Here is a 23017-nt window from a genome sequence, read left to right as displayed (position 1 = left end):
ATCAAATAAAAAATGCTGAACCATAGAAAGTAAAATGTCAAGAAGAAGATCAAGTTTGTTTTGACAAGCTTAAGCACATTTTGTGTAATGAGCCTGTGTTGAAAGTGGCAGATTTCAACAGGGAATTAATTCTAGAGACAGATGCTTCACACATTGGCTTGTGTGCAGTTCTTTTACAAGACCAGGATAGCATTGAGCATCATATCCTCTACATTAGTAGGAATTTGTTCCCACGAGAGAAAAACTACGCCACTTTTGGGTTAGGGGCCTTGGCTATAAAGTGGGCTATCACCTACCTCAAATATGATCTAACAGGTAGGAGGTTGAGGCTGATCACTGACCACGCTCCATTAACATGGATGAGCCTCTGTAAAGACACAAATGCAAGAATTGTGCGCTGGTTCTTAGATTTGCAGCCCTTTTGTTTTACAGTGGAACACAGAAAAGAAAGAGAACAGGGTAACATGGACTTCCTTTCCCGTTTTCCAATAGGTGCTGAGAGAACCAGCGACATTACGGGAAGGGTATGTGATGACTCCATTGGACTCATCATGGATCCCTGGGCCGTAACCTCCCCCCATGTGGCCAGAGGACGACAGCCTCTCCCTGATCCTGACCCTGGGGGTGGCTATGTGAGGGAGGATCACACAGGGAGAGAAAACTACCGGAGGGATGTCATGACTTCATTGGATGAGACATAGTATCCCCCATTTGCCAATGAGAAAGACCCCCTTATACCCAATACCCTAATGGCCTATTGCCAGGCGTCTGTTCCCCCTTAGGAAAAATAGGGAAACCTTTCCCCGACACACTTTTCGACAAACTCCCATTGTCTGAAAAGTAAAAGCTCCAAGAAAACCTTTTTCAGTTCTAATTCCCCTTTATGCTTTCTGGGACCTGGGACGGCTCTACCCCCAACTTTCTCTTCCAAAACATCTTCCTTCTTGAGCTCTTCTCTCACCCACCTCCAACTCTCTGAGGGCCAGATGATTCTCCAAGCAGAGTTGAGAACAGATCTCTCTCCTCGGCTGGGGCCTCCCTGCCTCTCTCAAACTTGACCAGAACCACCTCCAGTTCTGGAAGCAACTCAAGACCTTCCTTTTCACTTCCGCTTTCTCTCTTCCTCTCCCCTGCTGATGTCCCCGACTGCTCGGCACTGCTGATGTCCCCGACTGCTCGGCACACTGGTCACCTGGACACCTTCTGAACTCGAGCCCAGGCTCCTGCATGTCCAGTTGCCCTCACACAGCATCCCGGCTCCCCCAGCACTTAAGGGTCTGTACATGCAACCCTACAGTCCCTTCTCTCTCCACTTATGAGCCACCCGTTGGCTGCACTTATTAAGTTACCTGCACTTCTCCCTCATCCCCGGCACTTCTCCCCTCCCTCTTCCCCGCACTTGCATGATCTGAATGAGGCAAGGCCTAGTAAGATTGTTTTTTTCTCCCTTTTTTATACCCAGGAGGGTATACCACAGTTGGAAGTGTTTAAGAAGTCCGAGCAAGGAAGTATACAGGCAGTTGGAAGTGCATGAGAAGTCCTGGCAGGGGAGTATACCAGGCAAATTGCAAACCTAAAGAGAAGTCCAGAGAAAGGACAGTGTTGATCGAACAAAGCAGGACCTTTTCAAAAGAAGGAAACCACAAGGTTGAACAGCTTTTCACCTAAGAGGATTGTTGTGGGCCAAGAAAATGTACACAGAACTGTTAGTATAAGAGACCTTGCCACCCCATTGAATAATCCAGGAGACTGGAGCCACCCTCTGGAACCAAGGTTCTTTTACCTTGGAGAACTTTTATGTTGGAGCTGTTATGTTTTCATTCATGAACACTTTTTCCAAATACCAGGTTAAAGACATTTCCGCTCTCATCACACTATTTAGTTTCTAGTGTGAGTGTCAGCATAGAATGTTTGGACACAAGGACGGCTTTTGATTTCTGACAGGTAGGGAAATTCCTCTTAGAGTAGGGTCAGAGAGGCATTTTCCAAACCCGTTTTTGTTAATAAAAGTCCTTAAAACAAAACATGACAACTTTGTTTCTGGCTTTCATTTCTGACCCCTCACACAATGGTTTAGTGTGACGATGATTCAACAGTGCCTCTGTCAGGTCAATGTCAATGTAGGTCTTCGGGAGGTAGCTCTCCGATAACTAGTCCAAATAGCAAACAAAAGAAAAGGTGAAATAATTTTCAATACTAAAACAAAAGCTAAATAGAAACCAGTAACGCCCTATCTATCTTTTAATAGCCTGGCGATTTAAGTATCCTAATTAAAAAGCAATCCTCAAACCACTTTTTGCGGAAATGGGCATCAAACTGTTTTGGATGTTCTTTTGCTTTGTGTACTGGTTTCTGCTGTGCTGTCTAATCATTCATGACATTAATCAGGACATGTTAACACAACAGAACGACAATGCCACTTATTTCATGTGTGAGATTTGATTTCATCAGTGCCCCTCACTACCGTATCTATATCACACTATAGTTCTGAAAAATAGAGACGAGCAGATAACTTTATTACCTGCATCCCCATCCAAACAAAACTCAAGTGCACAGTAACAGTGTTGATGTATATGGGTAGGAGGGGACTTAAAGTGAGACTTTGTGGATGACAGTCACCAATATTATCTCTGCAGTTGGAGGCCAATAATTCTCCCCAGTGAATCCAAGCACTGCATGCTGCTCTAATAGGTAGAGTGACAGAAGGTTATTATGGTGGGCCAGATACTGGAGGCAGCGTTCTAAAACTGTAATGAATCTAGCTGCATGAGTAGCTAGTAGTTTGCAATCCCTCCTTTGTCATATTGCAGGCACATATGGCTCACTGAAAACATCTGCATGGGCAATGCAGGTGCATCGAACGCAGTCAGTGCGTTCCATTTTGGGCATAGTTTGCATTGTATCAGGTGGTGTCTAAATGCTGCAACGGCATAAACAATGCATGCAATCACAAGGACTTATCACAAGACTGAGGGCTGGCAATCACAAACGTGTCTAGCAGTGTGACGTCTCCTGATAGTGCCTTCAATCCTCAGTGTTCCCCATGCTCAGATCACTGTGCATGACAATCAGCAATATCCAGAGTCTAGACCCCTGCCTGTGGAGCAAACCAAGCACCACCTTAGGTGTGGGACTTATCATCTATAACCCCAGCTAGTAGACTAGTCATCTAGTCATATCTGAGTACATGTGTGCAGCCAATGTGAATATCAGTCCTGCTCAACTGTGACTGGTGCCCTGAAATATAGATCCTGGACTGCACTAACACTGTTCACTGGATGCCACCCAGCCCCACTCTGTGAGAACTGATGTATATCGCCCTCCTAGAAAAGGAGGAGCGAGAAGATTTCTCTTAGGCATGGAAATATTGATCTCACATATATCCAAACAAACTAGTCATCAGAAACGAGTGCGTCATGTAGATTCTCTGAGTGATGTGTACCCCTTTCTTAGATGGGGCTGAGATGTTGCATAATCCAGTACAAAAGGATCCTGCTCTTTATGGCCCAACCTTCTTCAGAGGGCACCTCCAAAGGGTAGGGTTTCATAGACCAGTCCAAGCATGAGCAGGTATGATGTTTTCTCTACATATTGGCTAGCCATGCTCCAAAGGGGTGGGGCAGTGCATATGTCCCTGCTGAACCCATACGTTGATGTTGTCCCAAAGTAAGCTGACACGTCAGGCCACGACTCGTATGCTTCTGTCTGCCTTTGTCGTGCCTACCCATAGTGCTCTGTCCCTCCTGACCCAGCATGATCTGCCACACAGCTGACCTGGGTGATTCTTTGCCAGTGAGTGGATGCAGTTTCACTCTATAATAGAAGTGACAGAGATACCATTATTAAGGTATGTGTAATGTAATCATCAGATGATTCAGATTTCATAAATCATGATCCAACCCAGCTAGGCTTGATAAGAAGTAGTAATGGCCTGGGCTGTGCCATAGTGGTGCTGGGCCGTGACCCTGTAAGTACATTGTGTGTTTGTGTGTGTTTATGAAATTAAATAAATGCTGGCAGAGCGATCTTACATGTGTTCACTTTGATCAATTCCTTATGGCTCAGTGCTTGAAAATAATCTGCCAATTTGCCAACTCATTTATCAAATAGAATAATTAATAATGCTTGGCAAACATATTGTGCAAGGTAAGTTCTTCTTTTACGGTGTGTACTATACCAGTATTTGAAGGCCTGCACCTGTATGCTTCCCTGGGGTTTTATATTGAGAAGTCCAAAAAACAGACAATCAGAGATGAGTTTCAAATTCTAATTTTCCAACTTTTTTGTCAGCACCCCTATGACCCTGAAGGTTTCCTCCTTGGGCATTCAGTAGTGCTGGGGAGATACCCCCCCAATAAGCCATCAGTGAGTTTCTGAAGGAAATGAACTGCATGTATCCCCCAATTCCAAACGCCCTTCCTGTTCTACTGTTACCACCTGTACTAAAAAGGGACAGCAGCTGACGCATGCACCACAAAAGTATAAATACGTGGGTCTCATTTTCTTTGGAAGACCTGATTTTTACAATAAAGCTCCAGGAAATAATTCTCTATAACCGGAAATTAGAAGTGAAGTCTGTGTCTTTTTGGCATCAATAAGCCATTAGTGAATAAATAATTAATCAGACATGTGTGCGAAGCAAGACACATCATAAGTGATTAGAAAAAACAATCTTTCAAATGTGTGCAATCATTTGCACGGATGTTCTCCAAAGCTGCCATATAGCTCTTAAGCCACACACGCCACGATTTTCAAAGTATACATTGAGAACATTTTGCACACGGTTTATTCACGTACACTCCATAAAACGGTCATAATTATTTTTTTCTTTAATTTGGGGTGGTAATGTAGTCGCACACTTGCTCCAAAATAAAGAGGAGGGCTTTACAAGGAACTGGGTCTGAGGGACAGGACCTGCAGGTTGCAGAGCATACAAGTGCATTGCTCATGAGGTATACACTGCACATTTGGGCAGTGCACATTAGAGGTGGCAAATGACTTGCTTCGGGCCTCAAACATAGTACGTGCATCTTGGTAGGCATTGGATATCATTTGGGAATACACAAAATTGCTTGCTTAAATTTTGAGTAAAGCATAAGAAATAAAGCATTTATAGTTTCTTAATCTGCAAGGGATCATAATAAAGACTGCCAGGTGAGGCAGTGACAGGGAGTTGGGGACAGCATGAGGGATCTGGATGGGACTGAGTGGGGGATCAGTAGAGGAGGAAACAATCACAAAAGGCACCAAGGCATGCGGGATAAGCAAGGGCGCTGAAAAGAGCAAGCAGGAACTGTACAAGAAAGATGAGTACTGGGCAAACTCTGCATACTGTCAAAGTATTTCCTGAAACGCAATGATGCGAGTGATCGCATGTAAAACGTATTCAATCCCTTAATTTCAAGGGTGGAGAGTTCCCCCTGTCCATGGAGAGGTTGCTATGTGAACAGGAAATTCAACTTCCAAGCAGCAGTGCCAGGAGTAATTGCCTCCAAAAATCATCATTCCTAATGTGGTAGCATTGAGATTTAGACTACAGCAGAAAATATTGCGATCTCCAGTCTGTCTCTCCCAAGGTTCTGTCATTGCCTCCTTCTTCTTCACCCCCCTGCACTTCCTTCCTTGACTACTCATCTCCTCCTTTGGGTTTTCCTGTTACCTCTTTGTGGATGACACCCATATCTTCTTCTCCCTCCCTGCCCTCACTCCTGAACTCTTTGCGCACATTACTAATGGTCTTGGAAGCAAGACGACGCGGAGAACACAGGTTCGATCCCGGGTCCGCGATAGAAAGCACGTTATAATTGACCGATCATAAGCAGCCCACCACTCTTTGAAGATCAATCTACCTCCTCCCATCCAAAGCCCCCTCTCTTACTTTGCCCCTTTCCCATGCGCCAAACACACCCAGGGTTTGTTTGTTTGTTTGTTTATTTATTTATTGTGCGCACCAAACCCTGAGGTAGCAGGGCGCATAAGACAAGAAGACTTACAGCTTGGTTACAGAAGTTACAGATATACAGAGCATGGTACAAACAGTTTTCTTGGATCCACAGGGTGAAGTTAAGGCATTAAGGTGCATGTACAATACGGTGTGCAGAAAGCCGGTCATCATATAGCTGACGTTTTACATGATAGCAAATCTATATAAGTACAGTACATGCAGGGGATACGTGGGGCGAATGCGGGTTACATAGCATTCTCGGTGAGCCATTTTATTGTGTTCTTTCTGAATTTGTTAAACGTTTGTTCGGATCTAAGAGCATGAGGTAGGGAGTTCCAGAGTTGAGCTGCCCTGACTGGGAAGCTGGACCCTCCAATAGGGTCCTTTTTGACAGTGATCTCATTCTCCACCCCTTTATTATTGCTACCTTTGATGCTGCCAGGACTAGCCTACTTATTATAAGTTGCACAACTGCACTAGTCGGCCTCCCCCTCTACCTCTCTTCCCTGCTTTACAAAGTACCCAACGTTGTCCCACATACCCTTTATAATTTTCCCCGCTCTTCTCCAAATTCCTAGCCCTGCCTTCATGATGGCTGGCTCTCTGTGAGAAACTGACCCCATTCCCCATTCCCACTGCTTATCTCCAAATCTATCCACTACATCACGCTATTCTCCTCCATGCAACCTTCGCTTATACAACCTCCTGCATCTCCCAATTCTCGGATCACTTTGTGCCTCCTTTTATTTTCGCTCCTTTGCCCTCCTTGCCCCTCACCACTGGAATGCGCCTTCCCCAAGTCAACACCGCCACCATTCACACCTTTATATCTGCACTGGAGCTGCATCTTCTGAGCATAGAAGGGATACCCTCCACTTCCCATCACATCACTTACCTTCCATGTACATCCTGTCCGTATCTCCACAGTATGTAGGACCCCGTGCATGTGGTTTTGAATGTAATGCGGATGATACGAAGCTCTATTTTAAACTTTCTTCTTAATTCCCCATTGTTAATCTGTGTTCTTCAACAGTTTAGTGAACAATCGGGCACTGGATGGATTCCAAACAGTTTAATGCTCAATACATTAAAGACTACATCCATTATTACTGACAAGTGGTAATGGGATCTGCATTAGCCTCAATTCCCTGTCGATAATTTGCTGCTTCTTATTCTTAAAAAAGTGAAACCCCTGGAAGGTTTTTGGAAAGATTTCGGGGGGGGGGGGGGGGGTTGTATCAGTTCATACAGTGGAACGCTTTGCTACTAATTCTAAGTCAAATGACTGTTCCACTCCACCTCACTTTATTTGAGTTCTCTGGTGTTACCTTAATCCCCACTTACAATCTAAAGGTGGTGTTCTATTAACATTGCCAAGATTTAATGTGGCCACTAATGGCAGTGGAACCCTTGCAGTGGGAGGTGCATGCCATTGGATTGACCTTCCGGTGACTCTTAGATAAATGTCTGATCTTTCCTTATTTTTAAATCTAAATGCTTATGTTTTTCCTGAATGTCTCACTCACCGCAGATCGCTCTAACAATCCTCGCCCGGAGATGTTGCTAGGTCAGGGAAAGATCTGTCGCTACGCTAATGTCTAGACTGTTGAGACAATGTGCTAGCTAGCCTTTTGGTTGTAGCCACTGAGCTTCTATCCGGGCCTACAACCAAAGGATCCGGGGCTATAGCCCCATCAGCCCCCCCCCCAGCAACGCCTCTGGACTCGCCCTTTAAGCGTGTTGATGCCTAAAGGAAATTAGCAATACAAAAGTGAATTTCACATAACGTGTTTGTCAAAATTCCACTATATTATGAACAAAGTAACAAAGTTTGCTTTTTGAAATGTTGAATGTATGTTTGCAATTTTTTGCTGGTTTTTTGATAATGTGAAAGAGGTTGGTCTGAGAAATGTCTTCTGAACAAGGATGATCCTGAAAACATATTGGTCAATGGGGTATGAGTTTAAGTGTTAAAAGAAACATTAGGAAAGGGTGGTGGGTAGCGAGAGCAAAGCAGTGGCGTATGGGGGAACATCCTGATAGAGGGAAAAAAGAGAAAATAAAATTACCACCTTCAGAAAATGTTATTCATAAATATGTTTTTCAAACATATTTGTTCACATGGGCACGTGGCAAAAGCCTTTCTCCTTGCACTGCATTATTAATAATACAGGCCTTACTTGTTTACATAGTTGGGGTTCATTTGTGTATTTGTGTCATGAATTTAACTGTATCATGAATAATTAGATAGCATCCCCAAAGGAACATACAAAATAGCTTCAATTTAAATAATAATTTGCATGCTCATATAATACTTCATGACTTTCCTAGCTTTTAAAAGCGCTGTATAGCCGGTGTTAAATATTTCCTTATTTTATGGTGCTCGATTTATCAACCTCAGAGGGGTCAATGGCGGAGGCCAGTGCTGTAAATGGTTAGCTACCAATGAGTCCATATGCCCCGAGGCGGCGGGCCGACCATATAGGTAAAGGCCCACTGCCCAATTTAAGGGCCTGAGCGCTGCGAGGGTCCCTTAATGAGGGCAGCGGTGCCGTCTCTGAAAGGGTCGGCCTGCTGCCTTGTGGCATATTGCCATTAGCACAGGTGTAGTTTTCTGCACGGGTGCTAATGTTTTTTTTAATAATTAAAATAAAGAAACATACCTTTCCTCCGGCCTCAACCAGGCCGCACAGTGCTACTGAAAGCCGCAAGCCGGTTTTCATTGTTGATGACTGTAATGTGTCATCAACATGAAAACGGACTGTGGAACAACAACACTACGTGTGTTGGCGCGAGCAGGAAAGGTACAGGTTTGTTTTTTTTGGGAGGGGAAAACTGGGAGGGGAAAACAAGACACTGTTAGCACCCATGTAGGAAACAACACAAGTGCTAAGGTGAGTCGAAAGGGGGAGCGGGGAAGGGAAGAACCCGACTCTTAAGGAAAGTGCTCGGAAAGCAGGCTTACCTTTGTTAATACAGGCCGCGTTCCGAGCCTTTTCATTGGCTCTGAGCGCCACCCAGGGTGCTAATGTTTATTAAGACCTCAGCATCATGAATGTGGGGATGTGCAATATTCTGCCCAGCACACATTTTGCTGAAAATAATGAATGTCACTTAATTTTAAATTCCCAGAAGAACTGCATCATGTGTAAATGCGCAGGGTATTGACAACCTTATGAAGCAGATTCCATGGAAAGGTCTAGAGAATTAAGACAATGGTTTATTCCGACGAAATTCCCTTGGAATGAAAATCCTTTTATTTTCAATATTCCATGGAGATTTCAGCTGCACATTAACACACGTGAACAAGTCTGCATTTGCCCCACATTTCCATGGAACAAGGCTATAGGGCTGAATCCAGTGCCCCAGCAATGCTACCATAGAGGTGCACATCATCAGGATGTAATTGAAAGCACCCTGTGGAACATCATCAACCTCATGGGGGCCCCACGTGACTTTACGGGAGGTTACCAGAGGCAGGTGGTAACCCATAGCTTCTCTGAAGTTATACAATTACTATGGCAACCAGTTAGCCTTGGGCATATGATGACGAGCCAGGGTGTTCATAAATGAACTTCATGAATCTCCATGGTTACAGCCAGGCACACACTCGCATTAAAACACTCCAAATCACATTTGTGATGGCGCATTGTTGATGCACTTGTCGCCACAATGACCATGTGCCGGCACAAATGGTCTCTACACTTAGCCCCCCAGCGTAGTCAAGGACAGGATATTGTTGCACCCCAGATCTATGGCTAGTTGAAAAGGTCAAAAACTTAAAGTTAAGCTTGATATTTTGAAACAGTTCCATTGATTTATCTGACATGCGTTCATTGCTCCATGTTGTAACCGGCTTATAACATGATATTCTTGCTTTTTCAAAAGGATATCATCCATCGATATCGGAATGTGTTGTTCGCAAGAGTTGACATTGATGAAGTGCAGGTGAGTCATTCAAACCAAAACCCATCACCGTTTCAACTGAGAACGAATATCCAATGGTCGGGTGTGTCTTGCTATGTGTACAACTTCCGGCTCCAGGGGGTATCTCCTTCGTTTAGGATCAATAAGAGGGCGATCCAGGGCACCCCGAACGTGTTTGCTTAAAAACACTGCATTAGAAGTCAACCCAGACACCTTCGTAATCTACCCAGCCTTGAAGGATGGCTGCATGTGACTGACTGATTAGAAAGGGCAACGGTACACTGACAATGAATAATCCAGCTTACTAGCATGAGAGGGGGTTTACATTCTATTAAAGACACAGAGGCAAATATTATGCATTACATTTTTACTACTAACACCACATCAGCAGAGAAACAAACTTCAACAGAAAACAAGTTTCCTTTTACTAGAAACATTTTTCATACATTAACATAACTTCATGGGTATGACCCTAATCCAAGATGGTGGAAGGGTCAAGCCCCGTCAAAAACCAATAGGCAGGGACCCCCCACTATATAAGTCCTTTCCTTTATGATGACCTCCTCTTCTGCAGTTTCCACCGCCAAGCAACATCCTGAAGACCAACCACAGCAGAACGGAAACCCAACAGGAAATGGAAAAACAGAGGCTTGTTTGCACAACTGCAGTCCCCGAAAAGTACTGCAACTTTCTTAACTGGAATGCACCTCAATCCGAAGCTGCATGAAATTAAAAACATAAAGGGTGGGTGGGTGGGAGGGATAACGTTTGCCTCTGTGTCTGGAAGAGAATCTAAAGTCCCTCTCACGCTAGTAAGGTGGATTGTTCATTCTATTTCAAGACCGGAGGGTTCATATTATGCATGTTTAAAGTCCTTGCATAACATCTATAGCAACATGCTAAATACGCATATGATAAAAGGTTTCGAACGTGGACTCTTTAGACCAATCAGCTGCTTTCAAAATGTGTTCCGAACGTCCCCCCAGAAGAAATGCCTTTGAGGCCATGGTGCCCCTTAATGAATGAGCCCCGAACAAAGAGACATTAATAACAGCCTCGTTCATGACCCACCTTATCCACCTGTCTGAAGTGGCCAGGGCCACTGGCTTATGGGGTTTTCGATAAGAAATTAGCAGCTGAGAGGAGCCTGGAGCTCTAAGCCCCACAATATTTTGCTCAAAACATTTTAAACATTGCACTACACACAGTTTGTGATCCTCCGCAAATGAAGAATAAGAAACTGAGGAACTCATACGTTTAGTTCTCCTACAAATAAAGAATGTTCTCCCTTGAGGAGAATACATCTTATTATCCACATCTAATGCCTTAATATCTGAAACACTTTTAATAGAAAAGATGCACAACAACATACGAAGCTTGGAAAAGAGCTGTTGTAAATGTAAAGTTGACCTGTCATTGGCTGGCCAAGACTGGAACAACCTGAACACCAAATTAACATCCCACAAAACCGAATATCTAGCCTTAGGCAGAACCTTGATGCAAATGGATTTGAGAGCTTTACGCACCAAAAGAAATTTCTTCCAACGGGCTCCTCTTTGTCAGGTTGAGTCTGGAAAAATGTCTGCGGAAGCTGCTGAACCCTGGGAAGAGCCTCAAGAGCATGACGCACTCAACTAAACTGTTTTCACTGCTGAACACGGAACACCCCTGTGGGAAAGGGGATAACATAAAAAAACAGATTTCTTTCAGCATTCATTGGGAAATCTGCAGGGGCAAGAAGAAGGAGATAACATGCATAATTAAAATCAACATCCTCACTCAGCCCTCCCTTAGTCCCGGAAAACTCTACTCTCAAGGAAAACTCTAGTACCTGAATCTCCTCTACCATCAGCCTAGAGGAGTTATATTGTCTTGTCTGGATTTTGTTGCTTTTGTCATTGGGAAACTGTAAATTATTCTTCCTGTTCAACTCCACACTTTTGGATGTAGGAAAGTACACAGCACTCAATGGCAGAAAATGTTAACTTATTTCCAGTCACAACTTTCAAAACCTTTACCTTGGAACTTGAAGATACAAGTAGGAACAAAGGAAATTGCTGCTTGTATACTCTGAACAGAGTTCCCAAATGTATCGTGTCTTTTGCAGATAGCCACAAGCTATAAGATGACTCCTGGAAACCACACCTGCTTATTCGCGCTGCCCACGCTATTAATTGTGTCTCTCTGGCTTAGGGCTTGTCACTGCGTTTACCGAACTCGCTCTGTCTCCTTTTAGACAACAAAACAAGTCACTGCGATACCCACGCAGATATAGTGTCCTTAGTTCTCAGAATATGCTCACCATAACTTACCACGCTCTCCGTACTAATGTTCAAAAGCCAGATGCGACTTACATAGCCTGCGCAAGGTTATACATTAGTCGCGTATCAAAATTGAAAGCTTTCTTCAAGGAGCCCGAAATGCTTTCCCGTTCCTAGGCAAAGGAAAGTGGAACACGTGGGGCACTCGCTTAAAGACTGTTCTTAATGAACAAATGGTTTCCTAGCGTATGCAAGGCTCACAAGGGAGATTTAGCATGCAATCATCTATAAACAACAACTCCTGAAATAGAAAGTAGGTTTCAAATCCTTTCTTAAAGAAAATCTTTTCACCAACTTAACACACAAAAAAGAACTGTTCAGTGAACACTGACTAAATCAAACATTTTCACTCAGCTTTGGCTCTGGAAGTCATGTTATACTTGTCCTGAAAACTTCTTTTCTCAGTTCTGTCAAGATTCTTCAGTTGTATCTTCCTGATGGGCCTCTTGAAGAGGAGGGGCCCATTTTCCCTGGAGCTTCCTAATTCCCGACCTTCTCCGCTGGGCAGAAGACAACGAGCGGCAGTTGAGAATGTCCAGCAACTGACCTTATGCACTCCCTAACCAATCAGAACGCATGGTGGGAACCACCATCTTGGCCTGGCATAGTGTCCACACACCGAATAGTTCCAGTTGAGGGCCAACTACCCAAATTGAACTGAATATAATGAAATAAATAAAATATACATACCTACTCATACAAAACTTAAGTAGGGCCTGACACCCTTTCACTGATCTGAACCCATTGTTTGTCCTGTCGTCTTTGCCTCCTTTAAATAATGTAGGTAGAACATTAAGCACTGCTACAGGAGGGACAGAAACGGGATTGATGTGTTGGGCCACCCACCAGCCCACCCACTAGTTCCATGCTGGGGAGTAACCAAATTTGGCAGAGGCTGCCCACAAGTCTTTGATGACACACACAACGTTGTGCGAATATCCTTGGAAGCACCAGGAAGAGCTGAAATCTTCCAGGCCATAAGGGAGAGATGCCCCCGAAGGTCCAGATCATGAGGGAGACCCACAGGCTTTTTGATGATGTGACAATGCTTCCCAGATGATTGATATAACAAACTGACGATACATTGTCCATCCAAAAGAGGGCACAGCAATTCCCTGATCCTTCAGAAGACCTTTGACAGCAAAGGATTCCGCTAGGAGCTCCAGACAGTTGAAATGCAAGGTGCAATATTTTATTGATAAACCTATCAAAGGCTGAGGCCAGAGTACAATTACGTTTCTAAAGAGCGTAATCCATACTCTCCTGAATCACCCTGGTTACCAATGAAGAGGCTGAAAGGGACACCTCCCCTAACCCCCTGAGAGGGATGTATTTTGTGGCCAAACCCCCTGTCAACCTTTCACTTTTTTTGGAAGGTCTAACTTGTGTGCTCGCAACAGAGGAAGAATGGCCCTCTACCCCTTTAGAGGCCTACATGCTATAAAGTAACAGGGAACAGACTATAAACTTATGGGAAGCAACTGAAGAAATTACTCAAATTCTGGAAAAGAAAAGAAACGTTTATGTACATTTTATCCAAATGTATTTTTTATAAAATGCACTACCGCTTCTACACAGCATGACGGTTGTGGAGCTGAGGCACAGGCGAAGGCCACGCCGAGCAGGCGCTGCGGCCAACCCACCTTGCCGGTATCGCACCGTTACCAGGTGTGAGGCCGCAGCCCGCTCGTGAGCGCAGCAACACACGACGAGCAACCTTGCTTTCCTTTAACGTCTGTGAAGCCTGAAATGCCAAGCAGGCATTTGGGCGGGAAACTGCCCAACTAGGACGCGTCCCAAACTGCGCAGGGAGCGAAACGGGAAAGCCGGGGATGGGAGCGCATCCCAACTAATAAAGAAGCACGCCGCTTCGACGCAAAAGTAGCTCCCTCCCGTATATGTTTAGATAGAAGTTTGAGCAGCCCACTCGCAGAATACGAGACATGTGGGTGCAAGAAAAGTATAAACCCTTACACACAGATGGAAAAATCCTGCGCTTAACAAATCGACCCAAAGTAACTGAGCAGAAACAAATTAACAAAATCACAGCACTGAACAGAGTTACACACAAACTGAAAGGAAGTGACTTAACTCCTGGTGTCAGCAGTAAAGAAGAGGACGACATTGTGAACGAAAGGATTTATATAGTGGGGGGGGTCCCTGCCTTTTGGTTGTTGCCAGGGCTTGACACTTCCACCATCTTGGATTGGGGTCATCCCCATGGATAAACCAAAACTTGTTTTCTGTTGAAGTTTGTTTCTTTGCTGCTTTCGGTGTTAGTAGTAAAGATATAATGCCTGTTATGAAGCCTCCGGTCTTGAAATAGAATGCCTTCTGCAGGCACCACACATAGCCCAGGTCTTTACCCTGTGAAATTATTAATGCACCTTTGCACATATGCACAAATGCTCTCCAACACACATGGTTACACAGTTTTGCAGTCTTTTAAAGGATTAGGAAGTAGGAAAAGACAATTGTACAAAGAAAATGTGTACAGAACTAGCAAGTAATTGGCAATTGCTTAGGTCTTGGCTGTTTTATGAGAAGTGCTGCATCAAATGCTCCAATCACTTAATCTGTATCTGTCCCCAACCAACTGTAACCAACTTTCTTTCTTTCTTTCTTTCTTTCTTTCTTCCTTCCTTTCTTTCTTTCTTTCTTTCTTTCTTTCTTTCTTTCTTTCTTTCTTTCTTTCTTTCTTTCTTTCTCCTCATTATGGTCCAGTGCTGAAAGCTTATATTCTCCCCACTCTGCCAGTCAATCCGGACACAATAGCTCTAAAGGCATGGCAGGAAGATGGAAGAAAGGCACCAAGGGAAGTCGCTATTGTACAGCGCAGCTACAAGTTTCAGGCAAATTTTTAGTGTCTCGAAAGGCTGACCAGGAAAAAGGCTGTGATGTTAAACAGAATACCACCAGGTCGCATTGATGATGGAAAGCATGCATTTTGGGGTTGGGGTACAAAGAAAAATAGCTCGATAAAAAATATTCAACATTTTAAAATATGCTTTGTAGACATAGATGCCTGCATACAAAAAATATACTTAAGGGGGCGTGCACCATGAAATCTGACCAGAAGCACACTGCGAAACACTAACAAGACGAGGAAGATGAAGAAGACTACGTCTAGGAACCTTGACCCTTCCCAAATCACTATGAGACCATGCATGAAAATGGTATTGCTCCCCTTCTTCAGCTGAGAGAGCCCGTAGCTTGACTGTGGACCTAGCAGGTACCACCAAGCAAGTTAGACCTCAAAGGGGGGTGGCAACAGTTGAAGCTGAACAAAGAGTCACATCTGGCATTAATGTTCCACATACGTGAGACTTTAATGGCAGAAGTGTTCCAAGATACCATGAGATGCATGCTAGAAGGTCTTTGGAATCATCAGCATGAACAATGACCTCCTTGGTTACTCCCAAATAAGAGACAAGCACCTGCCAAGGTTGAGAGCAGTGTTGCGACGGTTCACTGACTGGACTGATCTTGAACAATGACATGTCTGATTTCACTAAACGCCATGTTGAGTCCTTTGGCCATGTCTTTTAACCAGAACATCATCAGGGCAGAGAGGCCCCCTAGAAAAGAATATATCCAAGAAGTACACATCATCCCTGGCAAAGCAAATGATTGCAAGTGATTCATTCCAAATCTTGAAATACTTGCAGAACCTTTGTGTGACTTCAGCAAGACCACAACTAAGTAGGAATGGGTAGAGCAGTGTTAAGAAGACTTCATTGCAGACATTGTACTGGCATATCGGGACATGGCAAATCTTTAAATCAAGAAAGCAATCAACATGATAACTGACGTCAGCCCATGTGGCCATTGTGGCTTTCTCGCACAAATTAACAAATTTGGAAATTTTTAGAGTGTTGCATTCCTAGACGGGTGCTCATCCCCACAGAACAAGGGCAGTACAAGATAGAGTGAAACTATTTCAGGGCTCTGGGACATTAAACATTCATGCACCTGCACACAGTGATTAATGATCATACACAGGTTATGCCCACCTTTCAAGGCACAGCTCCGGGTCTCCCAGCCGGGATCAACCCGTGGATGCACTCATGCTACAATTCTGAACTAAAACAGCAACCAAGTACCAACAACCCAGCATTTCATCCAAAAACTGAACACATTTGTGGAGAACCAAGACATGCCAAAGGTAACCAAGAGGGACCATGGACTGCTGTTCAAAGAAAAAGAAAATCACTTGCAACACTCATTTTAGACGGGCAAAATCTAGAGATAGCCCATTACATGGTCCTGAGGAACTAGCAAACAATTCCCCACGTGTCAACTTGATTTGCTCCCACCACCTTTCTCGGCAAAATATGTTCTGTATCAACTGTAGCATAACAAGTCTTCTTGGTTCCTGCCAGACCATCTCTCTAGGAGTTGAAGGAAAGGATAAAAGGAAACAAAATTCACATTAACAAAAAACAACATGCCAGAGATTCCACCATTTGCCTTTGAAGTAAGAGTATGCTTTGGTACAGATACTCTCTGGTGAAAACCAGAGTCCCCTTTAAGATGACTCTGCTGTCACTCACAAAGAGCACCATTGCAATCACTGAGCGTTTCATAGTCTGAGCAGCGCGCAACTCAACACATTTTAAGAAACTGAACGGACATACCTGGACAGTTTTCATAAACCAGGAATTTTAGGGAGTTCCCACAGCCAAAATGACCTTGACCATAGGCAAGGGCCAGTTAGACTCCTCTGAATATAGATGACTGCCACTGGCTCAAAGGTTACTGCTGAATGAGCCCCTGTGGGCCCACAACTGATGTACGCCCGTCCAGCTGCGAAGACTATAGATCGAGGTATGATCTAAGAAATTGCCTCACTATTCCTGAGATATTAAAGCTCTGTGCCCTCACATGTGTAACCCTGATATTGTAGTTCAGGATTTAGGGAGATATATAAAACCAAGCACTCTCCATTCTGCAAAGCTGTCACCCTAGATTTGAATATGATTCTAAGAAAGAAGGTCCCTACGGGCACAAAACACAACACCAAGTACAGATATACCTATTCACGAAGTAAGGATTGCATTACGCACCTCTGTGTTAGGGGGTTGTGGGCCCTGTCTTCGAACCCCAAAGGTGGGACCTTCAGCAGGACTGCTGAAATGGTAGACTTTCAGCTAAAACAGGCTGAGTGGAATCCAAACCATAGAAAACACATTAGGTTGTTCCCCTCTCACATATCTTGGAGACTTCAGCCTCCCATATGCCCATGGCACTTCCATCTCAGCACCCAAGAAGGGGGTGGGGCTTTGCTGTTCTCAACATCTGAAGTAGCTGTGGTAGAACTGTACATGGTCTTCAGGAAACTCACATGAGGAAGTTCAGAGATAATGGGATAAAGGTGGTTTCTGTTTGTATTTGTTTGTATTTATATGATGAACAGCTCTATCAATACCAATCCTAATGGTGAAATGGGGCTATGGGGGTAAAACCTTTGAACATTGATATAATTAATAATATACATTGTTTGCTAGTGAGTTCACAAAGTTGCATGAGAGTCTGTCCTATAACCTTAACAACTAGTTATTTATTCCCATATGGGTGTTCATATACTTTGATGGAAAGTCCAAAACAAAATTGAACAGAAATGACTTACAAAAAGACATGTACAGATGACAGAGGTATTCCTCTAAAGGGTGCCTGTGCAACAGCAAGATGAGAATAAGTTGTGAGCCAGTTCATGAGGGTGTGAACAAAGTAGAGCTTGCACCAGGGACATAACTAAATAAAGTAAAGTAAAAGAAGCATTTAACTTAAAAAGTAACATTAACCTATAGTGGGGGCAAGTGCTTCAAATTAAAGAGGAGTAATCTACAACTATGCAACATTCCATTATTGCACAGCACTGGATAGAGTGTTAGGGTCAGGTAGGGAGAGTGCCCTTTTGGGCAGGGGTAGCTCCCTCTTTGACAAGTAATTGAAGTTTAATCTGAGCTTTGCTGAGATCTCTAGACTGGCTTAGATTGTGTAAGAAGTGGGTTCCAGTAGAGTGGGAGAGTAGGGAGAAAGAGCAGAAGCAAGAGGAAGCACATGGTCATGGGAAAGTGAGGGTGAGTGCAGAGGAGGAGAAGAGGGAAAGAGATGGTGAGTAGCGAGGGATGCAATCAGACGGGTACCATGGAGCAAGACCGTTGTAGACTAGAAGGAACTTGAAAAGTGAGCAGTTTTGAATGAAGAGCACATCAGCATAGTGTTGATAGGTAGTAGTGAGGGAAGATCAGGGTAGGTTTAAGAGAGTGCAGTGAGTGAACATGACGACTTTGTATAGCGGGAGGAAGGAGTAGAGAGGAAGGCCAAGAATAGGCACAAGCAGTAGTCAACTATGCTGAGCACCAATGTCGGTATTCGTTTTCCCGATTATCAGAAGGTTAATATGATCAGCAAATGCTATAGTAGTAGAAGCGTTGCATTCAGAGATTCCTGCCAAAGAGGAACCCAAGGTTGCCAACCTTGGGCAAGAGAGCAAGAAGTTCAGGCAGGAAGGAGATTTGAGATGGGAGAGTAGAGATTGAATTGGAAGACAGGACAAAAAGGATTTATTTTCGTTTGCAGGGCTCAGCATGAAGTAGCAGAGGTATTGATTGCAGTGACACAGTTAGGATTCTATTCCAAGATGCCTGGATTGAAGGAGGGAAAGTAGAAAAAGATGAGAGTGCCTTATGCAAAGAGGTTATTGTGAAAGTAATAGCACAAGCTGTATTCCTAGGGCAGAGTTATAGAGGGAAATGAGCAGGCATCCAAGGATTGACCCCTGGGGGATACTGACAGGAAGAGGCATATGGTCAAAGGTTTGTGAGTTTCAGGAGATTGTACAGGTGCAACCTTCTAGATAGGAGGCAATCCATGTGAGCAAAAAGTTGCGAAAACGCATGGTCCTGGAGAATGAATGAGGAGAGTGGATTGGTCGACAGTGTCTAATGAGACTAGAACAGAGTTCGGAGAGGCATCAGAAAGAAAGATTGAAACATGCCTGAGTACAGTCTTGGTGGAGTGTTTACTTTGAAAGCCAGATTAAAGTGGATCTCTAAGGCCATTTTTCTCAAGGTACTGAGCGTTCCAGTTGAAGATCACCCTCAAGGTCTCAAGGATCTTTAAATAATGGTGTAGGAGGAAACTGAGCAATAGTTTCCCAGGACATTTGGGTCAGCAGATGGTGTCTACAAAATGGCTAGGACGGTTTCAGATTTGACTGAAGCAGAGAAAAGTCCAGCTCGGAGAAAGGTGAACATCTCAGTTTAAGAGCTCAGAGAGATAAGGGAGGTGATAGAGAAAAGTATTTGACCGTTTGAGGAGTTAACGTGTCAGTAGGAGTGCAAGATGGGCTGACGCTGAGAAGGATGGGTTCTCATTTGGTAGAAAAGTTAGGGGAGAAGCAGTTGACATTAGAATGGGCAAGGGGAGAGGTGGTACCAGAATTCCAGAATAATAGTGGCCATTTTGTTGAGAGACCAATTTCAAAATGGTTGGCCATGAATGCGCAGAGGTTATCATTTCGAGTCGTAAAGAAAGTCACATTTTCAAATCGCACATCAATGGAACTACAGGAGCCAGCTCTGCAGGAAGCAAAGGCATGCAAAGAGTCAACATCATAATTATGGGATTGTTGAGGGCTGACTCATGGAGAAGACAAATATACAACTTTGCTGCCGTTGTCATGCTCATCCTCAGTGGAGAGCAATTTTCCTTATTAGTACCCGGCGAGAGTCAAGCAGAATGCAACACGCATTCTGATTGGCTCTCGCCAGGTTGTTACCCAGCCGAGAATTCTTTGATTCTTGGCCGGGATTCCAGCCGCCTTGTCCTCAACGGGGGGCGTCGCAGCCCCTCAGCCAATGAGGAGGCTCGAAGCGGGGCCATCCCTGCTCTGAGCCTCCCCACGGCTGAGAGGCTGTCTTGGCCCCCCGCCGGGGACTCGGGTAAGGCTTTCCCCCCCCCTTTTCTCCCTCCTCCCTCCTCTCTGCCCTCCCCACCCCACTTACCTTCCTGCTCCTTCGTCCCCGGTGGGGGACCATGGCAGCCTCCAGCCGTGTGGAGACTCGAAGCAGGGCCATCCCCCCGCCTCCACACGGCTGGAGGCTTCCATCGTCCCCCAGCGGGGACGCAGGTATGTTTTTTAAAAACTTTTTTTCTTCCACTACCACCCCCCCAACCCCACTTACCTTCTGCTCCTTTTTTTCGGGAGAGGACGCGCTGGGAACACTTCTGTTCCAAGCGCTTCCGCTCCCAATGGCCACCATGGAAAGGGAAAATAGACTCAGTTTTCCCCTTCCTAGTGGCCATTGTCTTGGTCGTTTCTTTTTTTTCTGTCCCGAACCACTGCAGCGTTTCGGGACAGAAAAAAATGCTTTTATTGCCCCAGTCACGCAGATATTGTGGGCCGGGTACTAATAGCAAAATGCCCCCGCCGCTCGGGGCATATTGCTTGAGTGTAGGGACTTCCTGCTCTCGACCTGACTTTTTGAGGTACAGCAGGTACAGCTCCCACAGTATCATGTTGCATTTTATGGTAAAAGACCATTATCAGTCTGCTGTGCATCTTTTGGTCACTTTCAGGGAGTTTGCTGCCCATGAAGAATAATAGTTGATTCTATTGGGAATACATCAGGATCGAAATCCAATTCATAAACATATTCAATTTACATTTATAAGCACATTAGTCAAATGGTTTAAATAATCACTTATTGAACATGGACCACAATGTATTACATTATTTTTATTATCAAGACCCAGCCACTATTGCAAGCTCTTTAGATGCTATTTGTGGGGATGAATTTGATTATTCAAATACCTTGGCTTTTGCTGGGCAAAAGCGCAGTCAAACCTTCCTGTTCTAACGTTGCTAGCTGCACTGCCCTGGTCCTATGGCAACATTTGTAGAAAAATCTTAAAAGGTGATGTTAGACCAGTCTTGCAAATTAGCCTGGACCTTGGCCACAGTTGTGTTAGTTACTTGCTGCTGCTGGTTTGGGAACTTGGGTATCTGTCCCTAAATGTGGTTGTTTGGGTAACATCTGTACTTTCGCGTTGAAATGATTACTTGTAGTTTATTTCACAGGATGTAAAGATTTGTGCCCAAGTCACCCTGCATATTTCTCTCTTTTTGGTCTGAGAACTTGAGCTTCAGTTCCCATCATGCATTTTGGTTCACAGTTTCTTTTTCGATGAGTTCTGGCAGAATCTACATACAAACGTGGTGTATTCATTCTCTACCACTGGCATATCAGTGAAGTGGTATTCTGATCCAACAAGGCATGGTTTCTTTACCTGAATACATCTATTGACAGCCTCCTTCAATTCCCAGAATGCAGCATGTCTCCACTATCTTGACCGAGTACACAACCTCTATTTCTTAGATGCGGGCATATAGACATCAGTTCCTACAATGCAACACTCTTACTCTTTCTTTGACTTGATAGGCAATCACTCCTACAGAGGAATTGGAATTATGGGAACAAATGGTCACAAAGCAACACTTCTTCATTTTCTTTGACTTAATGGAGAACCTCTTCCACAGAGGTAATGGGAACATCAACATAAATTCCCGTAAAGAAACACACCTGCCGCTTCTTTGATATGAAAGTCAGCCCTTCCTTCAGAGGTAGCCCGAATATACACATCAACTCCCACAATGGAACATTTCTTCATTTTCTTTGACTTAATAGATAACCTCTCCTTCAGACATATTGGTTATATGGACATAGTCTCCCACAATGCAATGCTTTGTTTTTATTTGTTGGGTCTTAGGTTTGCCTGCTTGGTCTGGCACTCAAGAAAGCTACTTCTGTACTGCTCGGCATATGGTTCTGCTCTCTGGTTCACACCCTAATTGCCAGACTCACCACTTCTGCCTCTTTGGGATGTCTGGTCTTTGGCTCCTTATTTTCAGTGGCATTGGTGGCTGGTACATTTTTTCAGTGGAGGTGCGTAAACATTCGGCAATGAACATGAGTGACTGTGCATAGTCATGGAGCATAAACCAACCAAGTGGGTTACAGATGTTCTCCCCATGAGAATTCTTTTACAATAGAGGGTAAACAATGCTGCACTTAACAGTACAATTCCTGTGAAAAATTGGGTTTAAAATAATACAATTTATAATGGGTTCTGTATAATAATACACCAAGTCGATCCTCATTTGAGCAACAGGGTCCGCATGAGCATGTGTATGACGAAGAAATTAGAATAAGGAAAGCTGAACTCAGGAAAGACCTGCGTTTTATAACACAACAGAACACCACCAGCTAAACACTAATGAAATCCGGGTGTAAAAATAGATATAAGAACTGGATAAAACAACGAAAAGCAGACATGATATTAATAGACGCCCAGAGTATGCTTCACACTATAGCATTGAAGAATTCGGCGTTATTGTGGGGTCTATTAAAAACTACATATGTAGTGCCAGAAGAAATCTGGGTGCGGTACTATAACTCATTATATGCCGAAACCCACATTCCAGAACTGTCTGTGGATCATGGATCTAAAGAAAACGAACAATTAGTGTTTGACAATGTGGCTATTATAGTACATATTAACAAATTAAGTAAATCGAGAGCTCCTGGACCAGATGGTTTGTCTAATATCATGCTGAGAATTAATCCTGAGGCGTGGGCTGCTATATTATACTTTATATTTAACCAGGTCAATACCTCGTTCTTGGCAGAAATCTGTTATTATCCCAATTTACAAGAAAGGGGATCGCCTGGACCCAAGAAATTATAGACCAATCGTGCTACTTAATGCACCAGGGAAGATCTTTGCGCGATTGGTCTTAAAAGATTTCAATAAATGG

The 23017-nt window shown here is 44.0% G+C and overlaps 1 protein-coding gene across 2 annotated transcripts in view; it reads left to right on the top strand.

The window, feature by feature from the left end:
* LOC138515511 (thioredoxin-like) overlaps positions 1-23017 on the top strand; it is a 574178-nt gene that overhangs the window by 198918 nt on the left and 352243 nt on the right. Inside the window, exon 3 of one of the 2 annotated variants that reach the window (XM_069630316.1) lies at positions 9833-9892. The exons of the other annotated variant lie outside the window; for it this stretch is intronic. Within the exon in view, the coding sequence (XP_069486417.1) occupies positions 9833-9892 (60 nt within the window). The remainder of the gene's footprint in view (positions 1-9832; positions 9893-23017) is intronic. 2 annotated transcript variants of the gene reach the window in all.

This window comes from Ambystoma mexicanum, chromosome 6q (genome assembly GCF_040938575.1).
Source record: "Ambystoma mexicanum isolate Mex_15411 chromosome 6q, UKY_AmexF1_1, whole genome shotgun sequence".
NCBI lineage: Eukaryota > Metazoa > Chordata > Amphibia > Caudata > Ambystomatidae > Ambystoma > Ambystoma mexicanum.
This window is presented reverse-complemented; position numbering and strand designations above follow the sequence as displayed.